The sequence below is a fragment of the Triticum aestivum genome, chromosome 4D, assembly GCF_018294505.1.
Source record: "Triticum aestivum cultivar Chinese Spring chromosome 4D, IWGSC CS RefSeq v2.1, whole genome shotgun sequence".
In the NCBI taxonomy this organism is placed as follows: Eukaryota; Viridiplantae; Streptophyta; class Magnoliopsida; order Poales; family Poaceae; genus Triticum; species Triticum aestivum.
Genome location: NC_057805.1, coordinates 451903006 through 451918309, shown reverse-complemented (window position 1 = coordinate 451918309; position 15304 = coordinate 451903006). Strand labels below are relative to the sequence as shown.

General features: G+C 51.8%; 2 protein-coding genes across 2 annotated transcripts; one reads left to right on the top strand and one right to left on the bottom strand.

Moving 5' to 3' along the window:
- The first annotated feature begins 6759 nt into the window (after nt 1-6759).
- LOC123098542 (glycerol-3-phosphate acyltransferase RAM2-like) lies at nt 6760-8932 on the top strand. Its single transcript, XM_044520572.1, has 2 exons — nt 6760-7455; nt 7963-8932. The coding sequence occupies exons 1-2, from the start codon at nt 6829-6831 to the stop codon at nt 8836-8838; spliced, it is 1503 nt and encodes a 500-aa protein (XP_044376507.1). The 5' UTR covers nt 6760-6828; the 3' UTR covers nt 8839-8932.
- Nucleotides 8838-10539, bottom strand: LOC123098543 (probable prolyl 4-hydroxylase 6). The gene is made up of 7 exons (XM_044520573.1): nt 10290-10539; nt 10138-10195; nt 9931-10038; nt 9773-9830; nt 9507-9688; nt 9360-9420; nt 8838-9260 (listed from the first exon to the last, which is right to left on the bottom strand). The coding sequence occupies exons 1-7, from the start codon at nt 10430-10432 to the stop codon at nt 8950-8952; spliced, it is 921 nt and encodes a 306-aa protein (XP_044376508.1). The 5' UTR covers nt 10433-10539; the 3' UTR covers nt 8838-8949.
- Between the last annotated feature and the right edge of the window lie 4765 nt (nt 10540-15304).

Here is a 15304-nt window from a genome sequence, read left to right as displayed (position 1 = left end):
ACCAGACAAACTGAAAACCGTGAACACACACTAGCAGGCAGTCGAGACGCCAAGAGCCATATGTGGAGCCAGGAAATATCCGTGTGATTCTGGTCGTAGCACAAACTGGCAAGAGCGGACAATACCACCAAAAATTTACATTGGAAACGCTTCGGCGATCACACGCCTCAAGCACAGGTGAATGTTGGAAGTAAATCTGGGCATGGCCACTCCCCAAGACAATACCACGAGCCGTCACTGCGTGCAAGGTCGTGGTCTGCTGCCACTAGCTTGTGACTAAGGCGGACAATCCAATACACCCCAAATTTCTTATTCCACAACCGGATATCTTAATCACAAGCTATTTTTTTAATAATACATTTTTATTAAATTTCAGAAATATTACGCCGTAATTATATATATATATATATATATATATAATTATATATATATTTAAATAATACTCAGTCGGCCTATTGCTAGCCGATTGGATCCAGTCGTCCTATTGGTGGCCCCCAGTCGGCCCACTGCCGGCCGATTGAATCCAGTCGGCCCACTGCTGGCCGATTGGCACCCAGTCTGCTTCCTCTAGGCCGACAGGTGCATGCACCTATTTATCTGTTGAATAGGTATTTGAAAAATGTTGAAGAAGTATTTGAAAAAATATTGATCACGCATATAAAAATCTTAATGAAGCATTTGAAAAAAATATTGAACAAGTATTTGAAAAATGTTGAACAGATATTTAAAAACTGTTGAATAGGTATTTAAAAAATGTTGAAGAAGTATTTAAAAAAATGTTAATCAAGCATTTGCAAAATAATGAACAAGTATTTGAAAAAAAATGTTGAACAAGTATTTAAAAAAATATTGATCATGTATATAAAAATGTTGAACAAGTGTTTTGTAAAAATGTTGATCATGTATATAAAAATGTTGAATAAGTATTTGAAAAAATGTTGAACAAGTATTTAAAAAAATTGAACAAGTATTTGAAAAAATGTTTACCATGTGTATAAGAATGTAGAATGAAAAACAAATCGGAGAGGAAAAAAGAATTTTGAACAAGTATTTGAGGTGACTGAGCCGGTCTTCTCCATTTTTTCTTTTTTTCGAGATTATTTTTTTATTCTCCGATTTTTTTTTCATTCTTTCTTTCTTCTCCGAATTATTTAATTATTTTGTTTCTTCTTTTCCTTCTATATATTCTTTTTTTGTTTCTCATTCTACATTCTTATATACATGATCAACTTTTTCAAATACTTGTTCAAAATTATTTTTTCCTCTTTGATTTGTTTTTCATTCCACATTCTTATGCACATGTTAAACATTTTTTCAAATTTTTGTTCAAATTTTTCTAAATACTTCTGTAACATTTTTTATATACTTGTTCAACATTTTTTCAAATACTTGTTCAACATTTTTATATACATGATCAACATTTTTACAAATACTTGTTCAACATTTTTATATACATGATCAATATTTTTTTAAATACTTGTTCAACATTTTTTCAAATACTTGTCCAAAGTTTTTTACAAATGCTTGATTAACATTTTTATATACATGATCAACATTTTTTAAAATACTTCTTCCACATTTTTTAAATACCTATTCGACAGTTTTCAAATATTTGTTCAACACTTTTCAAATGCTTGATTAACATTTTTATATGCATGATCAATATTTTTTCAAATACTTTTTCAACATTTTTCAAATACCTATTCAACAGATAAATGGGTGCATGCACCTGTCAGCCTAGAGGAAGTACGTAGACTGAGTGCCAATCGGCCAGCAGTGGGCCGACTGGGGGCCAATCAGCCACAAGTAGGATGACCGGATACAATCGGCCAACAGTAGGCCGACTAAGTATTATTTTTAAAAAATAAAATTATGGCGTAATATTTTTGAAATTTAATAAAAAAGGTATTATTTAAAAAAACAGTCAATTACAAATCGTCAATTCCATATAATTACATGCAACGTAATCTAAATCATCGACGGCGCCACGACCGTATCCATGTCCGGCAGCCGGCTAAGCCCCCAGGAGCGAAGGTGTGCTCGCTGGCGAGTTAGAGGAGGACATGGGACACGACCGGCTCACGGACTCGAGACGCCGCCTCTCCCATGCCCTACTCTTCCTTGTCGGAGCCCATGGCATCCACGTCGCCGATCGATGAGAGACCCATGACAGATTTGTCGTGGTCGGTGCCCGGCACGTCTACCACGGCGTGGTTGCGACGCTAGGGTTTGCCGGTCATCCGTAGCGGCGCCGTGGCGTGCGACTCCGCCTCGCCGGCCACTGCCTCGAGGGCTTCTGTGGCCTCCCGCGCCCTCTAGCTCGCATGGCGGGCACGCCGCGCCATATTAGCATTCGTCCAGCACGGGCCATAAGTGTGGGCATTTACCTCCGCCTCGACGCGCCAACAAAGGTGTTGCACATTTTCAAAAAAAACAAAGGTGTTGCACCTCTGCCACAATGTTGGGGTGCCAGACAGGCCGCATGGCCTCCTGTGAGGCAGCAGCGACACGCCTAGCGCCGGATCCAAGCGCCATTTGGGCGGGCGCAATGGATCCCGCCGGATCGAGTCTGACCGCTGTCGGGCGGTCTCCTCCAGGGAGCGGCCCGATGCGGACGGCCATCTTCTCCTTGGGCCCGCATGGGATGAGGTCCCGGTCCACAAATCGGGTAACCGATGATTCGGATCCGCTGGCCGCCATACTTGAGAAGACCGAAGATCAACGAAAAAGAGCTTGGGGACCCTGAGCGAAGTTGAGTGGTTAGGGTTGGTTCGGGGAGCGGATGGGGACGAATATATGTAGGGTCGGCGTGGGCACGACGTGGGCCGGATTCGACATGGCAGACGCGCTCAGGCCTCTCATATCCGCCCCTTATTTGGTTAGATACGAGGGATGATGGTCAACGTGGACGAATGGAATAGGTATAAGGCGTCAGTCTGGGTTGGGTTTTTTGACCGGTCCGAGATCAGGCCGTCCCTCCGCGGGGTTTTGGCCTTTTGGGAGCCCTGTAGATGCTCTTGGTGTTGTTGTATAGGAAGAAGCAACGTGTGTCACGCACGGCCCGTCCATTTTCCTCGTCGATGTCAACGGTTGGCCCATACGGCCTACGGGAACCGAAAGAATCCCGACGGGTACCAGCACCGGAGCCGACCACCACCACCCCCGACCCCTGCATTTACTTGTCGGTGAAAAAACGAAAACGGCAGCCGAAACGCGACCCAGCTTTTATCGAAAGCGATTAGCCTCCTCCAGTCCTTCCCCCTGCTACCATGGTCGTCCGTCCATGCGTGGCGGAGAACAACCCGCGAGGATTCGGCCGCGCCAATTAATCGGGGGAGAACAACCCCGTACCTACCCGCGATCGCCTCACCGGGGATCACGGAGCATCGGCGAGCCGGCCGCGCGTGGTGGCGACCCATGCCGTAGCGCCGTAGCGGGGCGGGCCGCCGCCATGGAACAGTCATATGCTCCAGCGCACGCCGCACGGGACTTGCATACGCGTGCCGAACGATTACTCGGCCGGCCGGCCGGCAGAGAGGCAAGTACAATGCGGACGGGTCTCTCTACAGTCTCAGGGTCGATATCGTGTGCATCGATCGAGTGGTTCAGACTCAAGACGAATAATCTGCAGAGACTGTAGCTACAAGCTAGCGGTGGCATAGTGATCCGAATTGTAAGGACTCTTGGACGCCTTCAGTACACCATAGACCATAGCTATCACAAGTGGTACTACGTTTTTTTTTTTTTTGCAGGCCGCATGACATGAACAGATCAGAGAGATATGCCTAACCGCCGCAATGAAACCACCGTGGTTCCAATCCGATTTCGGTCTCACGCATTCATTCAGTCACTACGAGCATCATCTTCGTGCGAGCGAGTGGTAGACCTGCTTGGGTTGACGGACACATGCCTTTTTGTGACAACCTCGTCTACCCGCCCCAACGCTGACACAAGTGAGTCACTCCCCGCGGGAGTAAGGCGAGGGCGACGCGTGGTTGTAAAGGCGCCCGTCATCACTGCCGTGTCCCGTGCCAAGTGACAGAGTAGCTAGCGTGGATAAACCAACTGCCCAACGGATCAGACCAGAAGGGAGAGGAGTGATCCCCTCGATCGACCTCAGGGGCAGCTGTGCTTACAAATGCCACGCTATGCTGTCTGTGCACGCTATGACCAAGCAACAGTGTCCGGCCATACTGGTGTACGTACAGCACGTAATGCTCCACGTATGGAACGTGTACGGCACAGTGTGCTTGATTTGCATTTACAGGCAACAGTGGCATATATTCCTCTCTTAATGGACATTAATAAGTGACAGATGCGGTCGTGCGATGATCGGAGGACACGAGGGCTCAACTGAGTACATTGTCCTTTTCCTTTCTGGGTACAACTGGGTACAGCCATTAAAAAATGAAATTAGATTGAAATTCATGGGCAGCCGAGAATTACATTGAAGTCCATAGGTTCGAGACTTCTTCCTCTCGAACAGATCGATGGCACGCCGCCACAAGCCGCTCCAATATTGGAGCCAGACTAACACTTCTTATCAAGGCCAAGGCCCTAACGGACCCCCTAACGAGGATTTTGTCACAACTGAAAGAGCCACAAATCCAAGATCCCAACCGTCAATAAACCCCAGAGGCCTTACGCCGACGTCAAAAGTTACAACAACGAAGGGAAGATGCCATCGTCGTCACATTGACGGACAGTGCAAAAAACCCTACCCTCACTATCCAAAACGAACGATCGACATTGCCACAAACAACAAGTCGAGATGAAAAGGCTTGAGGAAGACTTATTCCTCAGGTAGACACTGCCACCACCATCAGACAGTCCATCGAAGACGACTTTATTTCATTAATAGAAAGAGTTTAGTTCAAACAAATGGAGGGGATATGGTAGAGTCCTGCAAGCATGTACACAACCGAATGGAAAAAGCATGAGCAGTAGAGCACTTAGCTAGAATGGGGTGTGCTCCCCTGAGAAAACCGAAATCAATGTCGTTGACTGAAGATGTGCCAATCCTTTGGCGACGGCCTTGGCCCAGTAACGGCCTTCGTCTTCGATGATCAGCACGAGGTGAGTGACGGAAAGGTTCTCTCACTTGAAGAAACATCATTTTTGGTGCTTTCTCGAGGTTAGGATGACGAGGGTAGAGACCCCTTTGTGCATGCTCGCCAGTGTCGTAGATGAGGTGGAGGTCCACCAAGCAAGGAACTCGTCGTCCGGGCGGGGAATGGTGGTCGCGGCGCGACCCCAAGGGAGAACCTCATGCCAAACCTGGCGAGCGAAGGAGCGGCCGCCCAGGAGGTGAGGCATGGCCTCGGTTTCCTTGTCACAAAAGACACGGCGACGTGGGTGCGGAATACCGTGGCGAGCGAGGTGGACCACGGTCCAGCACATGCCTTGAAGTTTTTCATCTAGCCTGTCGAAGAGGGGTTGAAGGGCAGAAGTAGCGGGCTTACGGATTGAGAGGGGAAAACCAAGGTAGTGCATCGGGAAATGAGCAACCGGGCAAGCCAAACCATTGTTGATGGTGACTGAATGGGTGGCACATAACACATATAGAAGTTTGTGCAGACGACATAGATGGGAACGACTATATTATATGTTGCCGCCACCGTCGGCAAGGCCAAAGCAGGACGTAGGCTAGAATTCTATCGTAGGAGAAGACAATTTATCTTTTGTACATAATGTTGTCATTCGATTAAAAAAGAATGTTAGTTTTGATCATCATGTAATTTTTGCATTCACATGAGATAGGTGCCACTAAAGGATAATCTTTACCTCTTGCATGATATATTTTCATTGTCCTGTCTATTTGGCGTGAAGAACGAAAAACAAGGTTGAGAAATGCAATTCTAATTTCAGGTTCACAGGAACCCAATAATCAAATCTCTGAAGTTTCAAAAATGTTGTGAAGAAAAAATCTACTCCATTCGTTCCTAAATATTTGTCTTTCTAGAGATTTCAAATAGACTACCATATACAGATGTATATAGACATATTTTAGAGTGTAGATTCACCCATTTTGCTCCGTATGTAGTCAGTTGTTGAAATCTCTAGAAAGACAAATATTTAGAAATGAAGGGAGTAGCATACAAAGTATGAGTAGAGACACATACATGTGAATTAGGTGAAATGTTAATTTATTTATGCTCACTATCATGCACTTTTGTACAACAAGTAAATTGTATTGTACTCCTTTGCGATCCGGAGCCCAGGCTCAGCTGCTCCCGCACGTGAACTGTAAATTCATAACCAATGGCAAAAAAAAAATCCGCACTACTGGGTGCATGCAAAAAATCATGACAGTTCAGTGAAAAGATTTGGAGATGGTCCAAAAAAAATGCAAAATTTCGTGGTCAAATGACATTCCAGGAACTCTTGAAAAAAATCAGTTATCAATGAAACTTTGAATAAAGGATTTGATTATTGGGTTCATGTGAACCTGAAATTCGAATTGCATTTCAGTTGTCAATGAAACTCTTGAAAAAAAAATCAATTGTTCAGACCTGATTTTTGTGTGTGTGTGTGTGTGTGTGTGTGTTGAATGGCATTTTCTTAACATGCAATAGAGAAGGACAGACGAAGAAACGCGGATTACAATGTGGGTTCGTCCACAATTTTACCGCCCAATTAATCAGTCAACCCTTGTTTTGTCCTTTCTCCTACTATCCACAAACCGCCCGTCTGTCACGCGTCGCCGCGCTCTATAAATCCTTGCGCACACTTGCGCACAAACCAAACCACAGAGGCGCAGACCACACGACCACACGCAGCCGGCTCAACACAAACGGGTTAGCCTTCGCGTTCAAGCTAGCTAGTGCAATGGTGGTGGCCATTGAGGAGCCGTTCCCGGCGGTGCGCAAGTGCGACGCGTCGCGCCGCGGCGACCACACCGTGGTGTCGGACCTGGACGGTACGCTGCTCCGGTCGCGGAGCGCCTTCCCCTACTACGCGCTCGTGGCCTTTGAGACCGGCGGCGTGCCGCGCCTCGCGCTCCTCCTGCTCCTGGCGCCGCTCGCCGGGTTGCTGTACCACGCGGTGTCCGAGTCGGCCGGCGTGCGGGTGCTGGTGTTCGCGGCGACCGCGGGCGCGCGCGTGGCGGACATCGAGTCCGCGGCGCGCGCCGTGCTGCCCAGGTTCTACGCGGACGACGTGCACCCGGACGCGTGGCGCGTGTTCGCGGCGTGCGGGCGGAGGTGGGTGGTGACCGCCACGCCCAGGGTGATGGCTGAGCCGTTCCTGCGGGACCACCTCGGCGCCGACGCCGTCGCCGGCACGGAGCTCGCGACGTGGCGCGGGCGCGCCACGGGGCTGGTGGACTCGCGCCGGGGCGTGCTCGTCGGCGAGAGGAAGGCGGAGGCGCTGAGGGAGATGGTCGGCGACGGAGACGCGCCGGAGGTCGGGCTCGGCGACCGGAGGTCCGACTACGCCTTCATGAGCATTTGCAAGGTTACTTACTTGATTCTTTAAGCACTGGGTAAATCCCTGATGTTACCCAGAGTTTCGACGTACGCTGCCCGTCGCGAAAAAGTTGGCCGTCGGCGTTCTAGTCAACCTGAGCTGATCGTTCGTGTCATACCATGTTGCTTATGCATCTAGGCATGCATGAATATCATGCAGGATGGCTGAGGGTCAGCTTATAGGAGTACTAAACATATCGTGCATTCATCTCTCGCTCATCATCAGCTCTTTTGTGCATGCATTCATGATGCATGCCAATTTAGGTAGAGCAACCCAACAGCCGTTTCCCCGTACGATGAGTAGTTGCTTGGACCAATATGGTAACCACGTCCCATGGCGTTGAGGCATTGATTCTGCCATTTTTGCATGCTTTTATTGTAGTATACTGTTCTTCTTGTGCAAACTAACCATTTCTTGTTCATCTGGTTAAACTGCTTACCAGTAACCAAAGGTCTGATCATGGTTACTACTTGTAACTTTGGTTATGGACTGCAGGAGGCGTACCTCGTGCCGCGGGAGCCGGTGGACGCCGTGGGCGCGGACAAGCTGCGGAAGCCGGTGGTCTTCCACGACGGCCGCCTCGTCCAGCGCCCGACGCCGCTGGCCGCGCTGCTCGCCGTGGCGTGGTACCCCATCGGCTTCCTGCTCGCGTGCGTCCGGGTCGCCGCGGGGTCGCTCGTCCCGATGCCGTGGCAGTACCACGTGTACCGTGCGCTGGGCGTGCGCGTGGTGGTGCGGGGCGCGCCCCCGCCGCGCCCGAAGCATGCCGAGGGCCGCACGGGCGCGCTCTTCGCCTGCTCCCACCGCACGCTCCTGGACCCGGTCTTCATCTCCGTGGCGCTCGGCCGTCCCGTGTCCGTCGTCACCTACTCGCTCTCCCGCCTCTCCGAGTTCCTCTCGCCGATCCGCACCGTCCGCCTCACCCGCGACCGCGCCACCGACGCCGCCGCCATCAGGCGCCTGCTCGCCGGGGGCGACCTCGCCGTCTGCCCCGAGGGGACCACGTGCCGGGAGCCCTTCCTGCTGCGCTTCTCGTCGCTCTTCGCGGAGCTCAGCGACGACATCGTGCCCGTGGCGACGGAGTGCCGGATGAGCATGTTCCACGGCACCACGGCCAGGGGCTGGAAGGGGATGGACCCCTTCTACCTCTTCATGAACCCGCGGCCGCAGTACACGGTGACGTTCCTCGACAGGCTGCCGGCGGAGCACACCTGCGGCGGCGGCGGGAGGTCGAGCCACGAGGTGGCGAACCACGTGCAGAGGCTCATCGCCTCGGCGCTCTCCTTCGAGTGCACCGGCTTCACCAGGAAGGACAAGTACCTCGCGCTCGCCGGCAACGACGGCGTCGTCCGGCCGAACAAGGGCACGTGAACGTGATTGCCTATTTGCCTTGTCCGGACAATGATTTGATGATATATTTGTACATGGCAAATCATTGATAAACAGATATTTTATTTCGATTAACCACCTGCGATTACAACTCTACAATGAACTGGTGCACGCGTTGCAGCTCTTCCGGCAGAAGCCGGGGTTGCCGGCGGTTCCGACCATGTAGCGAGGGTTCCTGGCGCACTCCCCATTGGCGGCCCACCGAGGGCAGAGATCGTTCTCGTCCCCGCATCCGGTGACTGGCACGCGAGGGCGGCTGTCGAAGGATCGGACGTGGATCCACTTGGTCGCCGACCACTTCTCCCCCTCGATCACGGGGCAGCTCCCGTGCAGGCTGTCCGGGTCCGTCGTCCCGTTTGGGTGCAGGCTGAAGAACAGCACCGCGTCGCCCTTCACAGGTTTCACTGCCACGCAAAAGAAATCAGTACTCCAAAGTGCAGTGTAGTGCGTCACATCAAAAGATAGTAAGACTATCTGCATGACCAAGTGTCCACGCTTACTACCTGCGTACCCACGTCGTGCACACTCTGACCATGTGTCGTCTTTAGGCTGCAACGTCTCGGCCTGTGGCCAAACAAATTAATTTCGAGGTCGTAGGTTGGGAAGAATGAGATATGCATGCAGCTAGGAAACAGATCTGCGATTAATACGTCGGAGTTGGGGAAGACGGTCTCGCCGCCCATCTTGACGTCGGACAGGTACATGAGCACGGTGGCGACGCGGTGCCCCCCGCGGGAATGGTAGCCTTTGGCTGTGTGCCGGATGAAGTCGACGTGCGGCTCGTACTTCTGGCCGCTCTCGTACCGGAGCACCTGGATGCTCTCGCCGTTCTCTGCCCAACATTGCAGTTTGAATCAAAATTGAAATGCAGCGTGCGTCGAGTTCAGTGCACCGGGGAGAGCATAGCATAGCATACCCTGTGGCAGCATGGTCCAGGCGGCGATCCTCTCCTCTATCGTCGCCACAACTCGGTCCTGGAGTAGATCAAATCAAACAGGCGGATAGATCGGGCAGATGGTGAGGCAAACCCGTCGGAAAAAGAACCCGGATTTGTGGCGGGAAGGCGACGCGCACCTGCTTCTTGGGGAGGAACGTTCCGGAGCTAGTGCGCACCTGGCTCATCACGCTCTTCCCCGTCAGCCGGTCCACCACCATCGACTTCTGCAGGCCACCCTCCTCCGCCTGCCACACCACTCACACGCAGATCACGCATGTATTGCAAGTGATGGAATGTCTACGTACGGTGCGCCGGGCGCCGAGAGAGAGAGATGGTTAACTCACCAGCGCGACGAGGTGATCGCATTCCGCCTCCGACAGGAACCCCTTGTACAGGAACGCCCTGCGGCACAGACGTAAGCACGGACGTTATGTATGCCGACGAGACTGTGGTGCTAGCGGGCGGCGGAGGAGGGTGGTCGGCGTCGGTCGGTCACCTGGGGCGCCATGAGACGTGGACGGCGCGGGTGGGGTCGAAGCGCCCGCCGCCGTCGTCGCGGCTGGCGGTGACGAAGGATGAGGAGGCCGTGCTGGCGAGCAGCAGGGCGGCGAGGAGGGCGCGCTGGAGCAAGGGAGCCATTGGATACGGTGACGAGACGGTCGGGTCGTCTGAGTCTGACTTCGGGTCTTCGGCGACGCGACGACGACGACGACCGAGGTGTGGGGCCGTTTGACGGGGCTCACTGGCTGAAAGGGCTATTTTAATAAGCCGCGGACCCACCTGCATGGAGTGACGTCGACGGGTTTCCTTGACGAAGGATTCGCACTATTAATCACGGATAGATTTCTTTTCAGGGTTATTAATTGGCCTTATTAATTCCTTGACCAAGGATTCGCTTTATTAATCACGGATATATTTCTTTTCAGGGTTGTTAATCATGGGAGATATTCCCTAAGAAAATCATGGAAGATATGGACTCTTTTTGGAAAAGTATTCCTTCCAACCGACTGATTGCCCTCCACGCGTCCAATCGGACCCACCCACCTCCCGCACAGCCTTATCTCCTCAACAGCCGCTTTTTTTTTCTTTCGTCTCCTCCGTCTCTCGATCCTACCTCTGTCACTGCTGTCATCCCCACCCCTCTTCCTCTCGGCTCCCTCTCTAGCATAAGGACGGCGAGCACCGGAGGCCGGGACTACCGGAGCTCTCTCCACCTTATCTTCCCAACAGCTACTCCGTCTCTCTCGCATCCCCCAATACCTCCACCGACGACGCAACATCGATACACCACCGGTCACCAACGATGCAAGGGGATGAAGCACGGCTGCTTCCCGTTCCCGGCCACCGGCACTACAAATCTGTTGAGGCGGGTTCGGGGCTGTGAGCCGGGGACGCGGGCTGCCTCGTCGGTGGGCGGTGGGGCTACAATTGAGCGAGCGTGCCGCTGCACAGGGAGGGACGACGGAGCTGCAGCGCAGGTGGTCGATGGAGAAACTGCAGTGCAACGGCCATGGTGCTGCGCGTCGGCGGCGGAGATGCAGCGCAACAGCCATGGTGTTGCGCGCCGTTGGCGGAGCTACAATGCATCACGACGGTGAGCGACGGAGCTGCAATGCCATGGGGGCGTGGTGTTGTGCACCGGCGCAGGAGCTGCAACGCAACACGCTGGTGTTGCTATGGAGAGTCGTCGGGGGCTGCCAGGGTTGCTATGGAGAGTCGTCAGGCGGCCGATGTTGTATTGGAGCATCGCTGGAGGCCATTGGTGCTGCGATGAAACATCACCGGGCTACCGGTGTTGTATTGGAGCATCGCCGGGACCATCGTGTGCCGCGCTGTGCTGCAATGGAGCTCCGCCAGGTGCCCATAGGTGTTGCATTGGAGCTTTGCCATGCCGCTCGGTGCTTCCATGGAGCTTCAATGGAGGAGTAGCTCTACCTTGCTCGCTACTGCCATGGAGCAGCAATGGAGAAGATGATGGGGGTAGCGTTGTTGAGGGAAGTGTGCTCCAGCTGTCACAGATCGAACGCACACGCTGACTTCCATCGAACGGTCACCAAGGCGGTTTATAAATCTTGTCCATCATCCGACTTACGCCTAGCAGCGGCCCTCTTTTTTTGTTGAGAATGGGTGATGTGGACTCTGGAAGGTTTGTATGGTCGTCGATGGGAGCTCCTAAGAGCATCTCCAACAGCCGCGCAACGCGCCGCGCGCAAAAAAGGCATTTGCCGCGCGTCGTTCGTCTGGTTTGGCGCGGCCGGCAGCGGTGGCTCCAGCAGACGCGTTAAAATTGAGCGCGCGCGCGTAGCTCCAGCGGTCGCGCTAAAATGCAGCGCGCGCTAAACAGTGCGTACATTTTTTAAAATAAAATTCATAGATAGAAAAAACGATACATATATATTTTACATAGTCCCATAGCATAGATAGATTAAAACTATTTAGATAATACAAGGACATAGATAAAAACTACTAGATAGTGCAGCTACAGCCTACTCCCAGTCGTCGTCGTCGTCGTCATCGTCGCCATCCTCACTGGTCTGATCCGAGGTATCGAGCCACATGTCTTCCCAACGATCATCATCAGACGCAAAGATCGTCTCACCACCATTCTCAACGACATCGCACTGGGATAGCGCCAGGGCCTTCCGCCGACGCCTGTCCAACCGCTCAGCGCGGCGCCTTTGCGTCTCCTCCTCGCGGCGCCTTGCCCAGTAGGCTTGCTCGTAGGTGACATCCTCCGGGTGTTGCTGGCGCCACTCCGTCATGACCCGCTCGTCCTCATGGGCGACGAGGAGGCGGTTCTGCCGCTCAGCGTGATACGCACGGTCTTGTGCCGTGCGAAGACGAGGCGGCGGGGCGACGTCCAGCGCCTGCTGCAGCGTGTGGACGTCGTGGAAGTTCATCAGCTGGCGCGGCCTGCCTAGGCGCCACGCCGCCGCGTTGTACGCGCGGGCGGCCTCGTGCGCTGTCTCGAAGGTGCCGAGGCCGAGCCGGAGTTGGCCGGAACGTATCTCCGAGTAGAACCCGCCGTTGGGGCGCTGGCGATGCCGCGGTAGCCCGACGCTCCTCTGCAGCGCGGCGGCATGGTGGCGGGGCGCTGGAGCGGTGGCTCGCGTGGCAGCGGAAGCAACCGAGGAAGCGGTGAAGGCGGGCATGGCGCGGAAGAGGAAGAGAAGCGTGTGGAATAGGCGCGTGGCGAGCGCCGCATTTTATAGGCGCGCCGGAAACGGTGCGCCAAAAAAAAGCGCGCGACCTGTCGCCTTTTCCCCCGCGCGCGCGACTTTCCCGTCACCGCTGGAGCGCGCCGAAACGTCCCGCGCATCCAAAAGACTCGGTTTACCGCGCTTTGGCGCGGCTGTTGGAGATGCTCTAACCGGCGCCTTTAGCGTCGGTTGGAGTTTCTGGCGCCCACGCGACTCCTAGTATGGGCCAGGCCCACGAACACGCAGCAGTTCGATTTAGTAGTAGCGCAAAAAAAAAAAAAACTCAGAAAATCTGGCGTTCCTAGGAATCGAACTCGCGGCCCTTGACTCAACTTACTGGTTGGCTAACCACTCGAGCAACTACACATTTCAGAAATACTGCAGCGCGACGTTGTATAAGAACAAAACACTGTAGTCAGGTAGAATTTTGAATTATTTGCAAACATTTTGAAAAAACGTGATTTCTTCTGACAAAAGTCTCATTTTTTTTCGAAAGTCCATATATTTTAGAAAGAATCACGAATTAGAATAAATTTCATCCATTTACAAAAACTTCACAAAATCTGAAGAAGTTCATCAATTTTTAGAAAAGTCCAGAAAATCTGAAAAAGGTTCATTGATTTTGAACAAAAAGTTCACCGATTCACAAAAATAGTTTATCAATTTTCAAAAAAGTTCATCGATTTAAAAAAGTTCACAAAATTAATTTTGAAAAATAGTTCACCAATTTGAAAAACGTTCGTCGATTTTGGAAAAAAATTCATCATTTTGGAAAAGAGTTCATCAAATTTGAAAAAAAGTTCATCAATATTGGAAAAAGTTCATTAAATTAGAAAAAAGTTCATCGAATTTGGAAAAAGTTCATCGAATTTGGAAAAAGTTCATCGATTTCAAAAAAAGTTCATCCAATTAAAAAAAAGTTCATCGAATTTGGAAAAAAATTCATCGATTTTGAAAAATAGTACATTCAAGTGAACAAAAGAAAAAAACACCGAACAAAACCGTTCCAAACAAAATGACGAATTTTAAAAAATAATCACGAATTGAAAATAGTTCACGCATTTAGTAAAGGAAAAAAGAAACACAAAATGAGAAAAGTAAAGTAAAAAACCGTTCCAAAAATAGAAACCAGGATTCCGCGACCTTTATAAAGAATAAATAAAACAAAGGAAGCGTGTAGACACATTGGTAAACTTGTCGTAGTGGTTGGGGCGCTCCTCTTTGAACGTCGAGAACCTGGGCTCGAACCCCGCCTCAAACACTCCCTTTTTGCGTTGCTTCAGTTTGAAACAGAAGAAAAAAAATTGACAACGGGACGGCCCAGCGCAGCAGGGGGGGTGTGCGCCCGATTGCACATAGTACTGTAACGGGCGCAGCGAGCACCGTTTAGGATTTGCCGTCGTCGATGCGGCGCCTTATGGGCCCGTATATGCACGCCGGCCAGGCCATCTGGGCTTTGTCTCGTTATGAATCATGTTTCCTTTTGGGGAATACATCATTTTTAAGAAATATTTCTGGATCGTTCTTTTTTGTGGCAGCCTTTGGATTAGCATCGAGAAATAAGGATGACGGGCAGCTCACAGCGATTAGGGACTCTCGACCGTCGGATTGGTTTGCTTGATGCGATTTCTGGGTGTTGGATTGAGAGGTGGAAGGAGCTGGGCCGTCGGATCGAAGATGAGCTCCTGTAGCAATGAATAGTTACCGCCCGCTGTAAAGATCTCGTGCCACCACGTGTAAAATCGGTGCCCCTCCGAGGGCATTTGCGTCATTTCACACGTAGGCGTATAAAATGCAGACGCTCCCTGTGGAGATAACCTAGCCGCCGCCTCCTCGTGCACTCCCGCACACGCGCCGGCTACTCCTGCACGCGCGTCGCGCCCTCACCTCTCTCTCCCTCCAAACCCTGCCCCCGCCCGCCTCCCTGCCCCGCCGCCGGCGGCGCCGCCGCCGCTCGCCCGGGCACCCATCCCCGGCCTCACTGTAACGCCCCGAGACCGACGCTCCAGACGCCTTCCATGTTTTGTGTGACCGCCGTGTGTTTTATTTGTTTGTTGCATTCATCATGTCATCATGAGCATTGCATTCCATGTTTCCTAAAAAACTTGCATCCTTTCATAGTGCCGCTTCTCCTTCATCTCGGTGTCCTTTCTCAGATCGACCGGGTTTTGCTTCCCTCTTGTGTGGCCGCATAACCTCTCCGCGCAACCCACACTCTTTGCTACCTTGTCCAAAAACTTCCCCGAACCGCACGGTCATGACCAGTGGGTCCGGAACAATCCTGAGTTATCCTAAACATCATCCGTTCTTT

What these genes read in the sequence shown, in the direction of transcription:
- LOC123098542 (XM_044520572.1), top strand. Translation starts at nt 6,829, where the DNA reads ATGGTGGTGGCCATTGAGGAGCCGTTCCCGGCGGTGCGCAAGTGCGAC. An exon ending in CCTTCATGAGCATTTGCAAG is followed by an intron (nt 7,456 to 7,962) that starts GTTACTTACTTG and finishes TATGGACTGCAG; the next exon opens with GAGGCGTACCTCGTGCCGCG.
- LOC123098543 (XM_044520573.1), bottom strand. Translation starts at nt 10,432, where the DNA reads ATGGCTCCCTTGCTCCAGCGCGCCCTCCTCGCCGCCCTGCTGCTCGCC. An exon ending in CACGTCTCATGGCGCCCCAG is followed by an intron (nt 10,196 to 10,289) that starts GTGACCGACCGA and finishes TCTGTGCCGCAG; the next exon opens with GGCGTTCCTGTACAAGGGGT. An exon ending in TGCACGACGTGGGTACGCAG is followed by an intron (nt 9,261 to 9,359) that starts GTAGTAAGCGTG and finishes TTTGCGTGGCAG; the next exon opens with TGAAACCTGTGAAGGGCGAC.